Raw genomic sequence first — 23,219 nt, forward strand, 5'->3', positions numbered from 1 at the left:
GCATATGCCTGATGTATATTTGATTTCTTTTCTCTTTCTCCTTTTATTTTTCTTTGACATGTGAAGCAGTTTCCCAGTAATGAAATGTGCTCTATAGATAAAGTGGTCTTGCCTTCGTTGAATTGTACTTATTTGTCGCATGAGGAAGAGGAGGTGGAGTGTCGCAGATGTTCAATTTACATTTCCGCACAATACTGGCAGGTGCCTCCGGGTTAGAAAGAATTGTTGTGCTTTCTCACAGCGGAGCCCCTTGAGGCCTTTTGCGATAAGAAGATAATGGCAGCTCTGCCATTCTTTGTTTTTTTTCTTCTTTTGCTCAAACCATCAATCATGAACAAGAAAAGATGAGGAAGAGAGAAAAATGTACCTGCTGCTGGAGGGCAACTTCTCGTTTTGTTTTCCAACGGCGTCAATTAAAAGAGAAATCCTCAATAACGTATTATTATATCGTATAATATAAAATCAAGATTATTATTACAAGAAGGACAAACATATTACATTTGGATAGGGGGGGCTTACAGTACGGGATCAGAGAAGTGAAAGGACTGTGGATTAGTGAGACTTTAGGGAAACTACAATGCAGTGGTGGTCAGGCAAACAGACGATCACTTACTGTTACAACATATAGAAACTACCAACTGCTTCTGGTTCAAAAGCTTTCACAACAGTACAAAACAAGTACAAAAATCCCATCTTATGACTAGTGAAGCATTTACAGTATGGGAGAACATCTTTGGCTCTTTATTTTGGGGTTAACTTAAGGATCTCTACTGTAACAGATGTTCCAGTGTACAAGCACATCAAGTGCTTTTCCTCTGAAAGTCGATTATTTTGTCCACGGCCTTCCATTCGCTCTTTCGAAACAAATCATTTTCACCAAGAATAATTCTGTTGTTTGTCAGTCGATAAAATGTCCAAATAAAAGAAAGACACAGCGGCCAAAACAAATCAAATTATTAAAGGAACATCTATCAATAGCGTTGAAGTAGTGTGTCCCAATTGAATGAGTACTGCATGCAGCAGCACTTTGTAAGAGCAGCTGCACTCAAAGTAAGTAGACAATTTGGATTGCAGTCTTTATGCATTTTAATTATCTTGGAAACTGACGTCAGAGGTTGTGGCCGAAACTCCATATTCATTTACTTCAATTAAGATTAAATATGACAATTAACTTAACCGCTAATGAACAAAGCCGTTTGAATATGGGGGAAAAGTAAAAACTGACTTTGGACCAACTTGGCGAGTGAAAACAGCACATGAAGGTTGAACCCTGAAGCCTCCTGCATGCAGACACAAACACCAGCTCCCACACCGCCCACGCACCAAGCTAAAAATAGTCTGAAAAAGTATAATTACCCCCGTCAATGTCAGTATTCTCTAAAGCTTTGCACGCTCATATGACAAATTAATTCCATGAAGTCAGGAAACTTGAAAAGAAAAAAAATAAGATATGCTGTCTAGATATGCTGTCCGGTGGGTTCAGACGATGATGTAAGACGTGTGATGATGTAAGACGTGTGATGATGAACTTCCTCTGAATGATACTAAACAGAACACAATTACTGAAAAGGCAAATTGCACAACGGCAGCAGCGTGAGCTCAGTGCACGATGTGTTTGACGACAACAAGATGTTTTTTGTCTTCAATTTTTAAATGATGCAACAATTAATTAATAAGCTCTCCGCAATAATAAGGTGGCACACCCAAAAATGTGACCACATTGATGTTAATTTATGATTTAATTTGACACTGTTTATTCTGAACGATTTAATATGTAGAACATGATTTTAGGGATTGAAGTAATAACTAGAAAATGCATTTCCTGCTGAAAATGCGTTGGAATGCTGAAAGCTGAAATGAATTGCAAAAACATTGCTGAAAATAGATATCCAATTCAAACAAAAAATTGCAAAAAGCTTAATAATTCAAAAGGTTTAAAGATTAGAAATATGAAGAGACATAGCACACGTGTCCTTAACGAGCTGAACATTTTGATATTTGAACGGTTTCTGTAGCTTAAAATATGAAGGAGCAGAAGCCTTTGAAAAAACGTACGAAAGAAATATAATATAAGGAAGAATAAAGAAACAGGATAACAATAATAAAATACTGTCATAAAAACGAATATAGTATTTAAATATGCATACATAATATGTAAATATTAAACAATTAATTATATATAGACGTGACTGTGAAAACAAAATGGACGTGAAAGATTCCATCGTTGCTAGGTTACATCTCAGTGCATCATTCATATACGATGATCATTTAAACATAAACAACGCCTCAGATGGTCAAGAAACAGTGTTTTCTCAACTTTCTCGACGATTTGTTGCAAAGTTTCACTTCTACAGACGATTTGGTACATCCCGAGAACAACTACAGACTCACAGAGACTGAAGGAAGAAACACAACTGACTTCCACTATGGAAAACGTGAGATTTAAACACTTTGAGTGGATTTTATGTGTTTTAGTGTCGAGACGTTTAAAACGTTAGCTAAGATAACGTTTAGCTAGCTTAAAAGATAAGTTTTAAGCTAGCTAAACTTCGATCGGCTCTGCCATGAACACTCCCTCACTGAAACAAAAAGCTAATAAAACTAATTCATATTATCATAAATATGATTCATATCATCATTATAAACATTGTAGAAGATGCTGTTTTTTACTGTAATGATACACACTGGCTAATGGATCAGGTAGACGACAGTACTGTACCGACTCAGTTCATCTAGTCATAAATACATTCAAATCACTGCCTGACTTACTATAATGTTTTATCATATTATTATATGTCTTTTATCAAATAATTCTTATCACAAATTCATATCAACCAGCTCCAAGCGAACACATTTATATTGGATGTTTAAATATAGCCTATTAAAAGTAGGCTCTCAACTATAAAGTACTTGAACTTTTATATTTTTAATATATTAGAATTATATTTTCCTACAGTATGGAAATACTAGATATATATAAGGAGGGTCCTGCTTTGTTATCAGACCTCGAGGTTCTGTCTTGAGGAGGTTTTAAATCCTTCACTCTTTCAGTTTTATGAGAACATGCTAAATATTCCTGTAATCATGTTAATCAGGCTACTAGCAAATCTGAAACCAGCTCAAATAAAGCACAGAAATCCACACTGTGTAAGAGTGTGAGGATCAGGGGTCAATAGGGGGAGTAGCTCATTGTAGCCCTGGGGCCTCCTGCTAACTTAATCTGGCCTCCATGAACTCTTTCAAGGGTTGAATGGACTGATAGGCTCATTATGTTTGTGACAATAAATGTTATTATTCGCTTTATCTATTGCCAGATGTTTGTTTCACTGTACTAGTGAAGCCTCATTATAACATGAGTGTGTGTCGTTGCAGTGTGATGTTCCCGTCCACCTCCAGGACAACCAGAGAGGAAGGAGAGTCTCCACTCGCAGACAGTGTCCATGCTGCAGGGATGACCAGGTAACACAATTAGATCCTCATATTCAATAATGTGTGACCAATATTATGTGTTTTAAAATGTTAGTGTATAGCTTTCTTTTTTATGAGAATGTAACCTGAAGAAGCCACATAACCAAGTATGAGAGGCAGACAAGGACATTTCTGTCTATTCAGTCTATTTTATTTTAAAACACATTACTTACCATGTGGTAGGTTGAGAAACAAATTAAAGGGGACTAAAAATGTCAGCATTTTTTTTGGGGGGGGGGGTGAACAAGGACATCGAGTCAAACAGGTCTTCAGCTGCATCAAAGAAAAAGTCAGGACCCCCAATGACCAAAAATAGGCATGACTTTATTTGTTTTATTCTTTTTTTTTCCAAAACTGCTGCATAACAAACTAAAATCAATATGAAAACACACGATACAAAATAAAAAGAAAACAACACTTGAGCGTCGCTCACAATGAAAACAAAACAAAACAAAAAAGTCTAGATGGTGAACCGTCCCATTCACAAGGTAGCGTGTTGAGCTAGAAAAGCTCGGATTCTCTGCAGCAGCTCTTTCTTCACGCTGTCCGGGACGAGTGCTGCATCGGAGGGAGAAGGAGCGTCGATACGTCAGGGAGCAGTAACACACACTATGATCACTACACTGATGACTGCATTATAAAAGGCATGTCTGCTTATCCACTTCAGTAAAATGCAGTTCAGAACAGCAGCACCATGAATCACAGCCACCGTGAGACTCATAGATTACCAGAGTCTCAACACAGGTCAAGCATTTGAGTCCGTGAAGCTCGGATTGAAAGACATTGGCATGCTGTGTTAGTACGTGATAATGATCTCAGCAACTAGTGTGCAATTGTAAAAAAAAAAAGATGATTAAAATAAAATACTTAGATATACATATCACATAGTTTTTAACTGTGCTAATCAACTTTTATTGAGTATTAAAAATCTCGTGTTCAGAAACATGCCAGATGCAAACTAGCAAGATGTGGAGCCAATAGCAGTTTACAGATGACCAAGGACATTATATATTTATTTTTAAATGTAGAGTTTGAACATTAAAATAAAGAAATAGTCGTCAGCGCTTTAACCTATTTAAATCTCCAGTTATCCCCAATGTCCCCCTCATATAGTAGCTGTAAGAAGCTTAAAGGTTAGGTAGTTTAAGTTTCACATTTTTCAGTTTTTTTAAGTTTAGATTTTGGTTTTGAAATTAAGATTTTTTTCTTCTTTTTTTAAGTTTAAGTTAATCTTTTTCAGTTAAGTTTAACTATGTTTTTTTCAAGTTTAAATTTTAAGTTCAAGTTTTAGATAATCAAAGTAGTATTGTATAAATGTTCTGCATCCACTTGTTGTTTAAAGCATCATGTATCATGTTTACAAGAGCAGAAATATTCCATGTTTTTTATGGCTGCACCAAATGGAAACATCTTGCATTTGTTTATGGTGACTACTATATTAAGTACCTTATATGCGTCCACGTTCATACACTTATAGTGTTGTAGTTGTTTTAACGTGACATCTCATTGAATGTCTCTCTGTGTGGGATGAATACAACTTATCACATCTACACTTGATGTTATGAGCATTTAAAATAAAGTTCTGTGGCTTTAGCCAAAGTTTGACTGTGCAGCATGAGTTTTTATACACCACCCCACATTAAGCTTATTAACAGAACTCATCCTGGTTATTGTCTCTGCACTTCTTCCACCCCCTGCTGTTGTGTTTGCGTTTAAAGATCCGTACCTCTGCCTTTTGGTGTGACTTCTGTGACCAGGTCCTCCACTGTGACGTGCTCCAGACCCTTTTCTTTGATCACATCTGCACAAAACAACCGATCAGTAACGCCAGGTTCACAGAAGCCCCCGTTTCCCACAGAGATACTCGCACGACATACCTTTGCAGTGTGCTTTCAGCTGATCCTTCCATCCGCACTCCACCAGCTTTGCCCTCAGCAATTCCTTCAAGCTGCGGACACACATTTGTATTCAGTTGACACGAATGACAAACCGCTGCCTCTAAAACAATTCCACGACCACAAATCACTGAAGAGTAAAGCTCGACTCACCGCTCCCGTTCCCCCATTTCTATCAGCTTCTGGTTTATTGCAGCCCTCATCTGGGAGTCTTTGCTCATGATCTGTTTAAACCACACACAAACAGTACACGTTTCCGTTTGGATTCAACGATTTCAGGAGAGTGCAGCTACTAAAAAAACCGTTTTATTGTGCTCGCTATTAGGTAGACGTTACCTTTTTTTTTTGTCGAGATGGATCAGCTGGGGGAACACACGGTTCCTTCACATAAACGTTCCGTCTAAAAACTTTAAAAGCGTAAAGGTTCCGCTTTGGTGGCGCTTAATTCGCCACAAACCGACAACGTCATTGTTAAAAAAAAAAAAAGTTTCATGTATTGCACTTTATCTTCGCACGAATGCGTCTTCGTTGTGACGACTAAATGTATTAAAACCTGTATTGAAAACCCTTTGAGAGAAAATACGAGAACTCAACCTCCCATGAGCGCACGAGCAGCTCATGTCCGCTGTACAAATGTCTCCGGGTGCGCGTACAACAGGAAACGTGTGACTTCCACAGCATCTTCTTGCTTCCCACCAACTTGTGGACAAGCCTGTCACATTTACAAAGACATGGCTGCTTCGAATTATACCCTGAAGGTCAACAGAGAGCTGTTGGACTCCAGCTTTGAAAGTTACAGGTTATCACTGGACGCCATACCAACGTACTGCGTTGAGCTGGATGCTGGTGAGAGAAACTAACTTGCAGTACAGTTAGCAAGAGTGCTAGCCTAGCACTGATACCCCACTGAAAGCTCTAATTCATCATACCTGTCCCACCTGTAAGCTAACATGAGTAACGGGCTGAGTTGTTTTGATTAGCATGTTGCTAATAATTGAAAACGTGATTTTGTTATGCCAAGTAATGACGCTGAAAGCTGCTCCAGCTGTAGCCCAGTGGCTAAAGGTCCCCATTTAAGCTATACTTTAGAGCAGGGGTGGACAAACTTCTTAAAATTGTGGGCCATAAATGGAAAATAAATAAGGAGTCACGGGCTAAACAATAGTGACTGCGTAGTTTTCAACCAGTGACAAAAGAAGTGAAGAAAAACAAAATGACAGTAAAGTCAAACTAAACAGTTTGACTTTACTCTGGTTACTGGTGTGCCCACATATTACAAAAATTATGTATGTATCTGCTGTTCTTAAATGTAATTTAGGTTAATTCAATGCTTTTAAACTCTAATACGTGCATGCCCTAAATGCCCACTTAAAGTAATATGATGGGTTAGTGTAAATCTGTAAATGAGTTAAAACTGGCTGAAATTGCCAAATATCTGAATTGCTTTTTGGGCCACTTGAACAGATTACAATGCAAATGTGAGTCTAATATTCTGTAATATATTGGTTTCTGTGCCAAGGGGTTAAGACAGACAGAGATAGCTATTAAGCTATTTAAAAACAATCAACGGTCCGTGGTTGGTGCCCCCCCAGATTTAAGTGGCCCCTAACAAAAAGAGGAGTAATTTAACTAATTTGCATTCACTGCAGATTATAGTGATGACACAAATGTTTTCATAGTATACAAACACAACTAGCTGTCTACTGAAAGCATTGCTCGTCAGTGAGGAATTTCTATTGTCGACAATGTGGGAAATGTCCTTTTAGGTTCACTGCACAGCATTAACAACGGCACAAGATAAGGAAATGCAGTTGGGAAATCGACTTAGCAAACGGCGAGGAGCCGGTGGCAAGATTTAGTTTGTGGAGGAGGCGGAGGAGGCTATGCATCAACTTTTTTAATTGCATTTGGCAGGAATGATTTGCTTTTACTCTTCTACAACGGCTCACTGGGAGGTGTGACGTGCCAATAATATATAAAACACACAGAAAATACCAAAGTGACAAAAGTCTGGTGAAGAAATCAGTCAGGACATGAAAGTAAAGGTACAAGTAGACAATGAAAGAATGTTTTTTTTTGCATTCATTTAGCCACAGCAGCAGACATGCATTTCTATGAGTCCTAATAAATTGTAGGAACAAACAAGTTTTTGGACATAATTCTCTTATTAAGCAGCTTTTTTTTCTGTTTTTAATTAGTTGTATAAAAAGAAAAAGGGTTAGGGTTAGTCACATACAAACATGATCAGCAATGCCAGTGTCATAACCCTAGTGTTGATTAAAAGCATGTTGATACAGAGGTCCACTGTGTCTCCTTAATGTGTAACAGGAGTTTTAGTAAAAACATTCATTTTTATGCCTTGTTTAACATTTCTGCTTCCCCGCCTCTCCTGCAGCTGTGGAGGAAGTGAAGCTGAAGGACACTCACTACACCCTGGAACACATGCGTGCTTTTGGCATGTACAACTACCTCCACCTGGACCCGTGGTATGAAGACAGCGTCTTGTTTGTGGACTGCAAAGGACGGGTTCTCGGCCTCACCGTCACCTTGGTAAGCTTCTAACGCCTCCTGCTTTTTTCTGGCAAGTCCTTGTTCCTGGTAGATATCTACGTCTGTGTTTATCACACTGACTGTGAGGCTAATTCCTGTGTGTTTACTGCTCATGTCAAATATAATAGTTGTGATTGTGATGTTGTGACAGCTGAATTGCTGGTTGGACTTTAATGCACCTGACACACCAGCAGGTGGTGACCAACTACCTGTGTAGTAGCAGCATCAGCCCGCGATGCATTTCTGATGTGATCTCAGGAGGAAATCATGTTTTCAAATGTTTTACAAGCTTGTTTAAGATGCTCAGTTAGAGAGGCAGTGAGAGCCTCAGTATTCACGGGGAAAGTTTGTATTCCGTCTTCTGTCCGTTGGATGAATCAGCACGGAAGCTAAAGTTCTGGATGAGTCCTTTGTGTGATTACGTAATTGACCTAAAGTAACGATCCAGGTCCGTTACCCAAAACCAAGATCTTAAGACGATGAGCAAAATTAGCCCAGAGACCTTTTCAGCAGAGACTTCTTTTATGTCCAAGGCATCATTGACTATGATTAGAGGTAATTGGTGGCCTGAATGCTGATCATCAGGCTGTAATCCTGGGAGACAGTATTTCTGGCTTTCAGTGGCATCATTAAATCGCCCTTTTATGAAAATCTGTTGCTCAAATTCTAATTACAATCATCACATGGTAATTATCGTCCCTCACAAGCCTTTTCTCGCGCACATTTGCACACAGGCGGTCCACGCTGAAAATGGTCTCAAAGGTGCATCGTGCATGAGGTATCGATATAATACGCAGTGTCACGCTCCATGGCAACAACGGGGCAGCCGCTGCACAGTCCTTATGAAACACTGCTAGTTCACGCACGGAGTAATTGAAGCTCACGCGGTGGCTCATCTACCTATCGCTAATGAGCATCTGAATTACACGCGAGGCCGAGTCACACGGGCGGGCCACATGACAGCTCCGTCTCTCTTTGATGAGTTACACGTTGTTTTTATGTCATTCAGCTCTAATGATCAGGATATTGTCACGTGGCTCTTGAGCAGGAAGAATATTATGGAACTCGTGTTCTGCTGTGTGTCTTTATATCGGATGGTAATAACAGAATGTTATTATGGGATGAAAATGCCCCGTTCAGCAGGAAAGCAGTGACCTTTGTGTTCCTCCGTAGTTCACAGCTTTGATTGAGTGTGTCTGTTTCAGTCTTTGGGAGTCATCACTGTGCTGCTTAAAGAATGCAGTTGGATAGTTAACAGAGCTAACAGGCGTATCTCCCATTTTACATGATGCAACCATTTTTTTCCCTCATTTTAGGGACAAAATGCATTTTGTTTCTGATGCTCCACCACTGATGCTGAATCAGTTAGTCGATGGGCACAAAACGATACGGCTTCTTTTTTGATAACTGAGTCACCTTTCAAGCAAAAAGAAGGCAACATTTCTCTTTGTGATTGCCTCTTCATCTGCTGCTGGTCTTTGTCATACATGACAGTAAAAGATGGATTCTGGACTGTTGGTCTAACAAAACAAATTTTTCAACATCACTTTTTCCCTATTTAATGACATTTTACACACCAAAAGAATCATTTCATATATGTAACGTAATATTTAATCAAGAAAACAGGGCGCAACCATTTTGAGACATTGGAAACCACTTTTTAACGTGTAAGAAATGCGGACAGCAAACAGTAAGTGTTGTATAAAATATGTAATGAAGCATTTGTTATTTTATGTTACATGTTCATTGTTAAGCTGAGGCATAACTGCATAGTATCATAATTACTCAAAATTTAGGGTGACAAAAAATGGCAACCATATTTTCAATTTCGGCGACTAAAATCCTGGCGACCACTTTTAGAAGTTGAGTGTTGAGCCCTGGAAAGTACTTGTTAGTTTACTTGAATGTATCCCAGCTGACAGAGTGAATCACACAGGTTGACGTGGTCTGTGTCGTGGATGCAGTACTGACCGATGTGTTGTGAATCCAGGACACGGCCCTGGGGAAGCCCAGAGAGCTCTACAGTATCACCGCTGACTCCAGCCAGAGCGAGCATCGTCTCTGTGCGTCCCTCAGCCTCACCTCGGCGACCTGGGCGGCTCTCTCCGATGGCGCCGGCCGACTCTACCTCCTCCGCACCGGCAAGAGGGCAGACAGCTCCCATACCAAGTGGGAAGTAAGTATAACTGCTGGCTTTACTGCTTCCAGTAATACACAAAGATATCTTCTAACTTCTGTGTTTTCCATAATGTAGACAGCTTCGAGCAATAACAATAAAAAACATACAATTCTAATGTGAGAGTAAAGGGGCAGTAGCTAATCATGACCCTCTATTGACCTCTATTGGTGAATGAGTGGAAGTGCAGCAACAAAGACTGAACGTGCTACTTTGCAAGCTGTATGTTAAAGAGGAACTATGTCACCCTGCACGACTACTGTAACAACAAAGCTGCTTTGTATTCTGCCTTTTTGGCTCAACACCACCACGCTGTATGTGTCACTCGACCGTTAATACGTTCACAACTGTTCAAAATGAGTCCGGGCTTGTAATGTCTGGAAAGTGAGTGTCCAAAGATAGTCAGGGCTGCACAGTATATCCGTTTATTATCGTCAGTGCGAAGTCAACTAGCGCAATAAACACATTGCAATGAATATGCGATGTGCACTCGGGGGCTTTTTGAGTTGGTTGAAAACGGCACTTAAAAAAAATATGTTCAATAAAATAATGTAGAAAATAACAAAACGACAAGCAATTTGTGTTGTTTTAGCAGAATACTGAAAACAGCAGACAGGCAACAGGAGCAGTATTACTAGTAATAAAAAAAGGTGATTAATTATGTCCGTGACAAATACGTTTGTTATATATAAATAAACCGCATGTAAAGGCCAAAAACAGTAATGAACTGATCTTATTATAACGTACGGTCTCTGTATCCAAAGCCTGATGAAGCGTATTCCTCTGAGCCGTCGTCTGTGGTTACACTTGTCGTGTCAATGCGACTTTTACATCAGTTTTGAGCTGTGGTTGCGTATGTGTGTCAATGCCACCTGCCTGATCAGATATATGTTTTGTGGTCAAAGGAGCCGCTGTGAAACGGTGAATTAACACATTTCATTTCCCAAATATTCTTCAGTGCCCTGTTATTTTTGCTCCGTGCTCTTCCTCCCTGTAGTGTTAGTAGACCTGTTTTATTGAAGCATGCCGCCAACAAAGCTTCGCTCATCCTGTGATAAACCCATTTTTCTCAGAATTCTTCACAATACAATTCTATTATTTTGTTAATTAAAATATTTCATTTTGAAGCAGCAAAATCAGGAATTGTTGAGTTTTCATCATCAGAAACATAACGGGACTCAAACAGCAGGTCTCAGCTGTTTTCTAGCTCCGGTGTTCCTCCTGTTGCTTCGGGATTATTATGATGAACAATATGACTCCATCCTACATACTGAAATGTGTATTAATCTCTGGCTGACAATAGTCCCCAACGAATGCATGAATTACTCCTGATTGAGGAGCGTTTGGTTAAAGTGGAGGGAAGTCAGAAAGTAGACGGAGCTAACGTACAGAATATCACCATTCCTGCTTTAACCTGGTATGTATGATATAGTTTTATTATAGAGAATAAATAATAAGTAGTAGTTTAACAGTATGCCGTATTTCAAGGTAGAAATATCAATACAAACAATAGTATTATCTATCAATATCAGAATTAACGAAACAGAGTTTACACTCATTATGACTCATGTTTAGAAATGCAGGGAGTGTATAGCCTTTAAATGATGAAATGTCCTGTTATACAGCATATATTCTTGCTGTTATGCAAATTCAGGCTTTAAAACCAGTTTCTAAAGCGTAACCTTGGCTTGTAGTAATGAGAGCTCTTTGATGAGATTACTCTTTGTGCACTTTATTCTGTAAACAGGCTGCAGTTGGGATTTGGCTTCAAATGAGAGTTCCCCCCTCAGAACAAGCACACTTGATGTTATTCTGAAAGCAAAGTTCAACGGTGGAGTTTGTAATGAAGATTCAAGCCCTCGAGTCAGTCCAATGTTCTAATTTTATGTCTCAGCGCTCGGGGATCTTTCCCCGTGGTTTGTGCGCGTGGACCGGTAATGAACGGACGCATGAAGCAGATGTTGTTATGCAGTCACACTGAAGTCTGCCGTCTCTGCATCACAGCACCGTCTTCAACCAGACAACTGTGGACACTGATTTGAGAAATACTAGTTTGAATTAGCATTTTATTGATAAAATAAAGACAAATATGTCCTTTTTTTTTAAAGTGCAGCTGATGCTAACAGTTGATGCTGTGGCCTCCATTAAAGCATCTTTTACAGTGTAAACGGATGATGCCGTCCTCATTTAATGTTATTGAATTAAAGGTTATTCTAAAGTTTTATATTCAAATGTTCTAACACCTTTAAACTCCTCACAAGTTCTGAATATTACATATGGGTAATGGTTATTAATAAAGAGCACTCCTTGGTACTAATCAGATGCTACAGACTTCTCGCCGTCAGAAGATAATATAAAGGAGGGGATCTTCAACGTGTGCCTTGTCTGAATACTGAAGAGTTATAGTAACATTTATTTGATTTCAGATTGTTGGGGGAATCAGTTTTTGTGTGTTGGGTTTAATACACATTTTGGGGCGACTATGGCTCAGAAGATAGAGCGGGTAGAAAAACGCTATAAAAGTCCTTTCACCATTTACCGAGTCCATATGTGTATACTTTAGACTGAAAGTAGCTTTTAGAATGTGGGCTGAATGTAAAAGTATCTCTTTCTACATTTTGGCAGCATCTTTGCTTTAAGCACAATTTAGTTTGTCTTGGATATTCTCCTAGAAACCCTGATATCCACCATGTAGTCCACAACTACAGCATAGACTATAAATACAAGTTGAAGACGGATATAAAGAATATAAAATCCACAAGCATGACATTAAATATCCTCCATGCAGTTGAAAAAGTCAATAAAAATACAGTAATAATCTCCCCATCCCCCCCTTTTTAAAGAAGCTTATGCAGCCAGTATTTGGCAGGAACGACTTGCTGGACACATTTCAATCGGCTCTTACTTTACTCTATAGCGCCTCTTTGAGGGTCAAAGTAGGGGTTCAAAGTGTGAGAAGCATCATTTACATCTGAAGAACTTGTTTCTTTGTATTGGAATTATATTTCTCGCTCCGGTGCCTCTGGTTCTTCCATTTCATGTATCTATTCTCTGCAGGTAGTGCTCTATCAGAGAGCTGACCCAACTCATTTCCTGGTCAAATCCGCTCGGCACAATTGCAAACAATCATCACACACTCATTAAATGTGAAATAGCACCTCAGTCCTGTCCCCCTGAAGATAAACGTTTCATTTGATTATTTTAGGTGAGGTGGCCTGACGTGGTGATCTATTGTGCTGAATAGACAGTTCTATTGATTCCAAATGAAGCAAGGTCGTCAAGGTTTAAGAGATGTAAACATCAGCGGATTGGCTGCAACTAATGATTATCTTTATTATTGTTTAAGGGCGTCAACTAGTTGAATTATAATTTTTTCAAAAATTTAGTTTTGTCCAAAACCCAAAGATTTAGAATTTAGAATTTACGGTGATATAAAATGGAGAAGAGCAGCAAATCTTCACATTTGAGAAATTTGAAACAAATGTTTCTTCTCCTTCAACGTGTGCATCATATGGGTACTGAATAGTTCTAGTAATATTCATTTCAGATACATTTTTACATGATTATAAAATGTAGTTTTTCTTCACCAAATTGACCCAGATTACACACTTGCATAAACTGCATTTACTTCTATGAAAACTTAAAGCTGACAGATTTTTGCCCGCTCTCAACTGCGTCTTGTTAAAGTGATCGTATTTGTTGATTCTGTGCCCGTAGCCACTGTTCAGTGAGGACATGGGGGAGCCTTTCACCGTCCTCCACAGCATCGCACATGTCCAGGAGGGAGTCCACACCATGGAGGTCCTGCTGCTCCGCATCCAGAAAGACCCGCAGGAAACCAAAGGGAGTGGATACTCCGTGTCTCTTGAGTGGATCACCGTCGCCAACACCGCGGGACGTGGTGGGTGGTTCACTGGCCTATCATCATTTCAGTAATTGAGTATGAAGTCAGATGAGACAAGACAAGCGTGGCACACATAATTAGGTCTGAATTAAGAGCTAAATCTGAAGCCTGTTATTTCGTTTTCATGTTCATCTTCACAATATTAACACCCAGCAGACGACACGATTCTTTGTTAATCAAGCCATACTGGGAAGTTAGTCACGCTCTGCCATTAATGCGCTGTAATTATGATGTCCCGGATGAGATTAGTGCGCTCTAAAGCAAACACTGGCAAGAAGAGTTTTCATTAAAGTTCTTAACACACATTGAGAAAGAAAGACACTGACTAATTATTCAAAGATTGGAAAAAGAAAAAAACAGAAGCAGCCTTTGCGGAGTCCCTTCCTCATTAAGTTGGATTTAAAGATGCAGCCCTTTGATATCTGCGAGCTGTAGAATAATCTGTTTGTTTGTTTAGTGTCTCAATGTTTGACTATATCTATATTTTGTCAATGAGCTTTACAATTGTTCCTGAACATCACTGGAGAGGGGAATGGTATTCTCCAAAATCTACTTCGTCATACAATATGTTTTAATGCAAGGTATCGGCAGTATTAAAGGGAAGGGATAGTTCAGATGATTGAAGGGAGTTTGTATGAGGTGTTCATCCATAGTCCGTGTGTTACCTTCAGTAGAGGACGACCGACACCCCCCCCAGACAGTAGAAACAGACGGGAGTACCAGCGCGGGAGTAAAGTAATGCACTGCAGCAGCAAAACCTGTGTTTGAGACGCCTAAAAAAAAATCAATGTCAGTATATGCTTCTGCTATATTTAGAATATTTTCACCGCTTAACCTCGCTATCATCCTGACATCCTTCACCAACAGAGAAATGAATGTTGTTGCTCATTATTCACATGTCCCACAGTGGACCCGAGCATTGAGTAGACAGAAACTTTGTGGGTGTTTTTTTATGAAAACATATTTGTTAGTTATCATCATAACTGAAGTTGGTTAAAAGATTTAACTGTTGATAAAATATTTCGATAATGTCACAGACATTATTGTCCTTAAAAGGGATGCACAAGGGTTACATGTAAAGGTCTTTAATCTGATCCTCAAAACAATTCATTTGAAGTTTAAAACAATAATTAGTTTCAGAGTTTTTCTGCAGTATAGAGTCTATACTATAGTGTAACCTGCTGTAATAAATAACCTATTGATTGACTTCAAAGTTTCTTTCTGTGTGAGATATTCACATCAGTGGACACCCGATGGTGGTTAGAAAGAAGAGTGGAGCAAAAATACAGCAATCAATAAAACAATAGCAATGCACCTTTTTATCATGCAGGGCCGGAGAAGAAGTACGAGGTGAAGAAGACGAGGGTCCTCAGGGGAAAGTCGGTGCCCCACTACGCAGCGGTGGAGCCGCAGGGGAAGGGGCTGATGGTGGCCTCTGAGAAACCGTTTGCCTTCACACATGTGGACGGTCGCCCTGTGGAGGTGCCGGACCCGGAGCCCATGGAGGCGGAGAAGACAGGTGGGTCAGAGGCGCTGCTGAGAAATCTGCCAGCACACACTGCTAGAAGGTTATTACTGAGGCGCGGCTAGATTTCCCCTCTTTACATCACAACTCCACCAGGTGTTTTGACACTTTAAAAGCCATTATTTTCTTCATCAATGCCACTACCTGTTATTTTCTGTGTGAGGAACCCTCGCTTTGAAACACTCGCTTTGACATATTATTGCTTTATAAAGTTGTTATGGTTCCGTTTTCCCTATTTACACATTCAGCTGACAGGTTGGGCAATATTAAAACTGATATCGCTTTAAGAAAAACAATGACATACGCAAATTATTGTCCATAAAAAGCTGGAGAGAGAGAGAGCTTTGAAGATGTATTCAAAATGTTGATATTCAAATTCTGAATATTAATAATAATATTCAAATTAATAAACATGATTTCACCTTCTCTTCCTCTCTCTCAGACAAACACACACAGTCTCTGTAAATATCTCCGTTCTCAGTCCAAAAGTAAAACTTTATTGAAAAAGAATAGATGTAATCATTTCCAAAATTCACAAAAAATGGAAAAAACAAAAAATATTCTGCTTCAATCCCGATTTGTTGGCGTTTAGCCGCAATCTGTTTCAGACCCTGGCTCAAGATTTTGTTCAGAGAATTCAGAAAAGGTCGTGACATCACATCAGGGTCTTTGAAACAGTCTGACTCATGTGTCAGACATGGTTTGGCATTGATCATCATTTTAGAGAGAAAGTGCCATCTTTGTTTTTTCTTGTTAAGATCGCAGTCTGAAACCTGCCAAAGAGCAAACCAGTCCGTCTGTAAAACCGTTGAAACAAAGTGAAATACAAACATCATCTGGACTCTTGATCTGCTGCCCGGCCTCGCTCCACAAAACACACGATGTCACCACACCGCTCACTTCTTGGCATTTCTGTGATGAGACGGTTTCCGGTCGATATTCATCATGCAGTTGCGTCTGGTTGTTTTCAGTCGAGCAACGTTTGCTTCTTCCGCTCATTACCTTTTAAAAATCACACACTGACTAGCTGGGTTGTAGCCATGGAAACGCTTGAGCAGGCTGGAGTCTCTGTGAGATCTGGTAATCTGTCTGCGAGTACTCGGATACATTTCCAGGCCATTTATTGCTGCTTGTACTGACAAAGCCACACCATAATCTGTCTTCCCTCATCAGCAGTGGTCATAATGAAATAGGGATTTATGTCTAGGCCTACAATTGATCAATATTTTTCATTAATATAAATGTTATATAGTTGATTAATCAATGAACTCTTTTCTCTTACAATGTCACAAATAATGATAAATGCCTTAACTCAGCAAAAAATGAACAGTCGAAACCCCAAAGTTGAGAAGTAAAACACATCCTCACAATTTAGAGACTGGAATGATTTTACGTTCTTGCCGAGACAAAGATGAGAAGATTGATACCACTCATGCCTGTACAATGAATATCGATGGGGTAAAGTCTGGAGAAGGTTAGCTTAGCTTAGCTTAGCATAAATACTTGAAACGGGGGTAAAGAGCGAGCAGCCAAACAACGCTTCCGCCGAGACGCCGTAGGTCGGGACAGCGTTACCGGCTGTAACTTCCGTATGAGCGCAGAACGTGAGCTCAAACCTCTGGCCCATTTATGGAAACGAAGCAGAGAAAAGCTCTGATTACTGCACACACGGAGGGAGAGTGACTTCCTACTCTGCTGATGTAGACTCCAATGTATCTTTACATATAACACATTAGTTTGCTGCTATGTCAATGCTCTGAATATCGTATAAGGAACCTTTTAAATTCACAAAACATCCTGTTTTTGAGCTAAACCAAACGTTCATATCCAACTGCTTTTTATTCCTTTTCCTGCTTCTGCACTCAATTCTACTCACAACCTCAAAACAAGCAGACAAATAGCCAACCTCTTTTTCAAAAGATTAAAAAAAAACACCTCGGGTGATCGAGACAGGGCAAAGTGCGCGTGTGTGCGTGTGTGTGTTGATGGTGCAGAATCAGAATAATGGCAGCTTTGTAGCCAATCCTTTTATCAGCGCGCTGCCTTTCTCCTTTTGGAGTGGAAGAAGTGGATTAAGTGGCAAGAGGGGAGGCATCTTCAAAGAGGCTTGAAAGCGATGAGAGAGGAGATGCAAAGGTGGGAGGAGAGACGGAGGTCACTTAATGGTGCGCTGATGGAGACGAGGTGCACATACGCATGTAGTATAGATACTGAAGAGAGAAAGTGTCCAAATGAGCGGCTGGAGAAGTCTCTGAAACCAAAAACACTACCTATGTCTATGGGTCACTTATGTAAGGGATCAGTGGATAGTGACTGTGCTAGGTTGGCGTTATGTGTGTCTTTTCATCAGTTTGGCCAACAGAGAAGTTCAAATGATGAACACTGCAGAGGTAAGGAAAAGATTGGGAACTGAAATGAAAGATTTGGCAGCTCCCCTCTCCCTTTCTCATTAGTGTCTTTGTTGATTCAGTCGACAACAACAAAAGGTGATAATGAACACGTCTCGGTTCCTCGCGGCCCTGCCAGATACGGAGCAGGTCTGTTGGTTCGGAGCATCATAATTGGACCAATTTCAGTGCTCAGTCTTTGCCAGTAATCACAGAGTGAGTGTGGACTGTGACAGTTCTGGCTCAGAGTTTTCTCCACAGGAGTGTTGTATATGAGGAAACTGGCACCGGGTCGTCTGTGTATGGATCAGAGGATTTAGTTTAGATTTAGTTTGTTTTTTTTATTCATCATAGTCATAACTCAGGCCTGTTACAAAGCATCTATAATTGTCTTTAGTTGACAGCTAACTGTATTTGAACTTATTCAGAATAGAGGAACACACTTTTAAAGTCAGCATGCTGTCTGACTTTTTCTTTGCTAAAGTACCTCCTGTTTAAGGACGATTGACATGAAACAAATACAAATTATAATCATCCCTTAAGTAAAAGTATCAATACATCAATGTAAAAAGTGTTATTAGTAGTATGTAGGTATTAAAACTAATAAAAGTTTGTTTTGTAGTAATTTGTTTTGCAGAAAAATGGCCCCTCTGACCAAAATGATAGATAAAACTATTAGATTGTTAGAGCGTGGGTTGGTAGTACAGTACACTGCATTTTAAAAATCATCCAACCAAAAAGTCCCAGTCCAGTGAAAGTCAGCTACTCTGACCGCCCTTCAGGCCTGTCGGAGCCTTTGGTTCACTGATTGCTGTCAGAATGTAATGAAAATGTTTTTGAAGAAGATTACCAACCCCACCTAAAATACTAATGCATCAATGTGTTTAAAGAGCGAGTTACTACTTTATGTACTGTTCATTAGTTTAATCAAGTGGTCATAAGGTACATCTGAAGGCATAATGAAGTGATACACAAATCTGTATGAATATTTAGTACTTTTCTCCATTCTTTACTTTTTTAGTTTTTACTACGATTGTACCGTCTTTGAACCTCAAAACAGTTTAAATGACAAAATAAATGTGCAGTAAAATGGACAATACCTGCATTTGGAAAGTAGAGAAGAGTTGCATCAAAGTACAAGTAATAGGAAATACTCCGATAAAGTACCTCAAATACATGGGTAAATGCACTTTGCTACTTTCCACCACTGATAGTATTAATAGTATTACACTATGTGATTTGACCGCTCACAGTGGTGCCTACTCATTCATATGATTGTGAAGGGGGATGATTATTATGCGCCCGTCTGGTTTCTCAGTATTTCTGAATTAAGTTTGGATTAAGTTGTATTTCCCAGCTGGTGGACTGTTCAGTGATGGGTCACTGTATTTTGCCTCGCAGCTGCATCACAGAGAGGAGGAAGCGTTCCACCTGTACCAAGATAATACCGGATCAATCTCCCTTCTGATCGCTGAAAAGCTTCGAAGGGACTTTATTTTAGAACTATTTATCAGTGAACAACCTTCTCGAAGAAGCGATTCGAGCACAAGGCTGCAAGGTTTTTTTTCCGATCAGATTTTGCGATGGGATTGTTGTCTCCATTTATGATTACGTACTTGGCAGGCAAAGTCATTTTGTCAAGCATCTGTGGACTGGTAAGAGAGAGGTTAAAGAGGGACACAAGGCCTGCTTTTCGTACATTTTCCAACAAGGCTCTGAAGGAGAATGGCACCGCCTCATTCTGGGTACATACCCGCTGTCACCACCGCCAGCAGTGTTTAAAAGGCAACTCTCTCTGTGACGACTTTATAGCGCACAGCACGGTATAGGTGTTGTCACTGATTACTAATAAAAGGATTCAGTTATGGATCACAGCAGGGACGCAGCCCAGTGGAGGTGCTGAGTCAGAGGCAACAGAAGGAATTGGCTTCTTAACGATGTGGGCAACGGTGAGAACAGATCCCTTCCTTGTTCAGAAGAAGCGGAAAAGCGGCTGTCATGATTGTCTGAACTAATTCAGTGTTTTAATACACTCATAGCTATAAGTTATTACACTGTAGCTATAACGTTCACGTCTAGAAAGTATTTAGACACAAAAAACAGTTTCTTCTTGTCTGCAGTTGCCCGGGACCCCCACTGACTCTGACCCTTCCATCCCCAGGACAATTACTTCCAGTTACACAGCGTTGCACAACTCTTCTCTTTAGATGTACACTTAACACTCAAGTACTTTTTTGTTTGTTTATCATATTTTATTGTAAATGTTCACATTTTCTATCTTTAAATCATGTCTCTTACTATTACTTTTTACTATTATTGTCACGCACCAATCAGCTTGCCAAATTCCTAGTATTTGTAACCTACTTTGCAATAAACCGATTCTGTGTGTGTGTATATATATATATATATATATATATATATATATATATATATATATATATATATGTACGTATGTATGTATATACCAGATTTTTGTATTCAAGTAAGAGCAGTTGCACATTAGAAAAAGCCTGATTTACCCTATCAATGTTGGGCAATGATGCTGAACTGGCTTGAACTCCAAAAGCAGCTAACGTGTTCCTTAGCCGGCGGCCTAATGTTGCACTAAATTTGATTGAGATCTGTGAGCAGGGTTTTGAGGCACGATTCTCACCAGCAGATAAACCGGACTAAAAGCTCTCAGATCCACGGTTGGCCGAGCTGTCAGTTATCTGGAAAGAATGATTGAAGTGAATGAATGCAAATAGCACAACAAAATCTGAAAAAAATGTAGGTTGACAGCATATTTCTGCACAACACTGCAGGTTCAAATGTCAAATTGTGGCAGGAGCGTTGGCTTAATAGCTTCACGGTGAGCTCGGCTCTCGTGGTCCCCTTTGCGGGATGATAATTCATTTATTTTAATAGTCTCCCATCTGCAGTGTCGCTGAATATTCAGAAGTAATTCCCCTCAACTCCTGCACTGTATCAGATGTTTTATGTATGACTCTAACCACGGGCACAGGGCCGTCATTAACTTGAGCACCATTACGTTTCTCTCTCCCAGATCCAATTTACTTCTGGCAGCAGACGGCGGAGGACATCACGGCGTGCGTGCGCATGCCCGAGGGTGTCACCAAAGAGGAGGTGCAGTTCAGGCTGACGGCAGACCGCATCAGGCTCGGGGTTCAGGGCTTCCCTTCGATACTGGAGGGCCACCTGCACTCGTCTGTAGACCCAGAGGCCAGCGCCTGGATCATCAAGGATGACAAAAGGTGTGCAGAGTTGCTGTTTGATTTCTGTATTTTCAGGAGCACGAACAGCCGTGACACCGGAAACCCCATGGTACGTCATTACAGCAGTGTTTCAGTGTTTATAACGCCATATGTCAGGAAATGTCTCTCATTGTCTCAATCTCTTGTTTCAATACAGCATGATGTTAATTTAGTACATTATGATCCATTTAGAGTTAAATAGACCATAAAGCAGGATATGCTTTAGGGCGGGGCTACACGGTGATTGACAGGTCGCTGCCCCTACCGACGCCGCATACGGCGTCTCTACGTCACTCCTTCATATGCCAAATATGGTCACTCCTGTTCATGGGTTGCAAAAAAAGACAACTTAGCGACGCCGTAATCCAAGATGGCAACGGCCAAATCGCCGAACTCAAGGCTTCAAAACAGCAGTCTACAAACCAATGACGACACGATGACTACGTGCACTTAACTCCATACAGTCTATGATTAGGACAGACTAAACCATTTTCTCAGCACACTAAATAGTATGGTAGGTTTTGCTTTTGGAAAGCACTATTGGATTCAAGGATGAAGTGATTGGAATACGTTTTTGGCCGTAGCTCAAGCATTCATACGCTTAAAACTATGACATTTTCACACAAATGTCTAACAGGATAAAATGATGAAGTGGTGACATTTTGGACAGACGTGGACGTAAACTGCAACATAACCTTTTTTTTCTTGAGGCTGTAATTCTAGTTTAAAGTATTGCTTCTGAATAAGGGGAACATGGAGCCACAAACCACCAACTCCAAGGAACAGTTTCCATCCCGGTCGTGTTTATTCTCCTGTGTGTTCACAACCATAACTCTCACATACTGTATGTTATCATACATATTTGTTATAAAAAGATGAATGTAACATGAGGACGTCGACCTTCCTTTTCTCGTCTATTGAACAGCCGATTGAGGGGGACGCGTTGTCCTGGTTGCAGAACAGTGGAGCAGCTCATTTATTACTTTCAAATGACGTCCATTCAGTGTTACAGAGCAAAATAAAATATAAAGGACATGGTACTTTTCATGAGCATCGGATCTATTCATCCAGTAGTCAATATGATTTGAGTCATATCCTCCAAAGAAGAAACAGGAAACGGAGACTGGAGAGCGCTCTCCAGTCTCCGTTTCTTCAATATGAGTCCTTCAAAGCTCCATCCAGTGTAAAAACTTGTTACATTGCCTGTTTGTTAGATGTCTGACCATCCTTGATACGTTTAAAGGCTTGTGTGTGTGTGTGTGTGTGTGTGTGTGTGTGTGTGTGTGTGTGTGTGTGTGTGTGTGTGTGTGTGTGTGTGTGTGTGTGTGATAAAGAGAGTATGCCTGTTACTCGTTGTGTGCAGAAAGAAAAATCTAACAATAATGTTGTTTAGATAAGGAACTGTGATGCGGACATGAGTGTTTTCTCCAGCACCTTTTCATTTAGAATTATTTAAGCTTATCCCTGCTTGCGTATCAAAGATATGTTGTGCTGACATTTGGTGCTTTGTTGTTGATAATTCCTTAGAGTGGCCTTTTCTCTTTGAATGCTGTTTGGGTGCTGCTGTCTTCCTCTAGATGCCCTTTTAAGCTGTGAATAATTCAGAAAATCACACATTCACACTGGCTGTTTGTTTCTACATCGACGCACAAAGGACATTATAGTAGCCAATATAGAATAGAGGGTTTGAGTTGTTTCCTTGATTGAAATCTAGCTGGGAGAAGTGTGTATGTTTCTCTCTCTCTGTGTGTGTGTGTGTGTGTGTGTGTGTGTGTGTGTGTGTGTGTGTGTGTGTGTGTGTGTGTGTGTGTGTGTGTGTGTGTGTGTGTGTGTGTGTGTGTGTGTGTGTGTGTGTGTGTGTGCAGTCTGGATGTCCTTCTACAATGTAAATACCTAAAACACTCTTATTGTTTGTATCGTGCATGTTTTTCCATACTAATAGTTATTCTCTTTGTAGACAGACAGCTGTTCCCCATCCTGCTTTCCTTTGTAGGGAGCTGAATTAAGAAGTTGCCCTGTGTGTCTCTTCTTGTTACTGTTTGCCCAAATACAGACCCGGT

The 23,219-nt window shown here is 40.0% G+C and overlaps 2 protein-coding genes across 2 annotated transcripts in view; one reads left to right on the plus strand and one right to left on the minus strand.

Moving 5' to 3' along the window:
- Window positions 1–3,781: 3,781 nt before the first annotated feature.
- LOC306708642 (transcription and mRNA export factor ENY2-2-like) lies at window positions 3,782–5,740 on the minus strand. The gene is made up of 5 exons (XM_079176516.1): window positions 5,700–5,740; window positions 5,517–5,587; window positions 5,346–5,416; window positions 5,195–5,269; window positions 3,782–4,026 (listed from the first exon to the last, which is right to left on the minus strand). The coding sequence occupies exons 2-5, from the start codon at window positions 5,582–5,584 to the stop codon at window positions 3,950–3,952; spliced, it is 291 nt and encodes a 96-aa protein (XP_079032642.1). The 5' UTR covers window positions 5,585–5,587; window positions 5,700–5,740; the 3' UTR covers window positions 3,782–3,949.
- A 306-nt stretch (window positions 5,741–6,046) lies between these two features.
- The window catches only part of nudcd1 (NudC domain containing 1), a 36,528-nt gene continuing 19,355 nt past the window's right edge, over window positions 6,047–23,219 (plus strand). Inside the window, exons 1-6 of the mRNA XM_079176395.1 lie at window positions 6,047–6,209; window positions 7,759–7,913; window positions 9,904–10,089; window positions 13,807–13,990; window positions 15,324–15,512; window positions 20,952–21,159. Of these exons, the coding sequence (XP_079032521.1) occupies window positions 6,095–6,209; window positions 7,759–7,913; window positions 9,904–10,089; window positions 13,807–13,990; window positions 15,324–15,512; window positions 20,952–21,159 (1,037 nt within the window). The 5' untranslated portion in view covers window positions 6,047–6,094. The remainder of the gene's footprint in view (window positions 6,210–7,758; window positions 7,914–9,903; window positions 10,090–13,806; window positions 13,991–15,323; window positions 15,513–20,951; window positions 21,160–23,219) is intronic.

Source organism: Pholis gunnellus (assembly GCF_910591455.1).
Source record: "Pholis gunnellus genome assembly, chromosome: 16".
NCBI lineage: Eukaryota > Metazoa > Chordata > Actinopteri > Perciformes > Pholidae > Pholis > Pholis gunnellus.

Bases quoted from the DNA above. Each gene is read 5' to 3' on its own strand.
- LOC306708642 (XM_079176516.1), bottom strand. From the start codon at position 5,584: ATGAGCAAAGACTCCCAGATGAGGGCTGCAATAAACCAGAAGCTGATA. The intron at 5,270-5,345 runs GTATGTCGTGCG...TGTTTTGTGCAG, and splicing joins GCTGAAAGCACACTGCAAAG to ATGTGATCAAAGAAAAGGGT. The intron at 4,027-5,194 runs GTACGGATCTTT...CCTCCGATGCAG, and splicing joins AGTCACACCAAAAGGCAGAG to CACTCGTCCCGGACAGCGTG.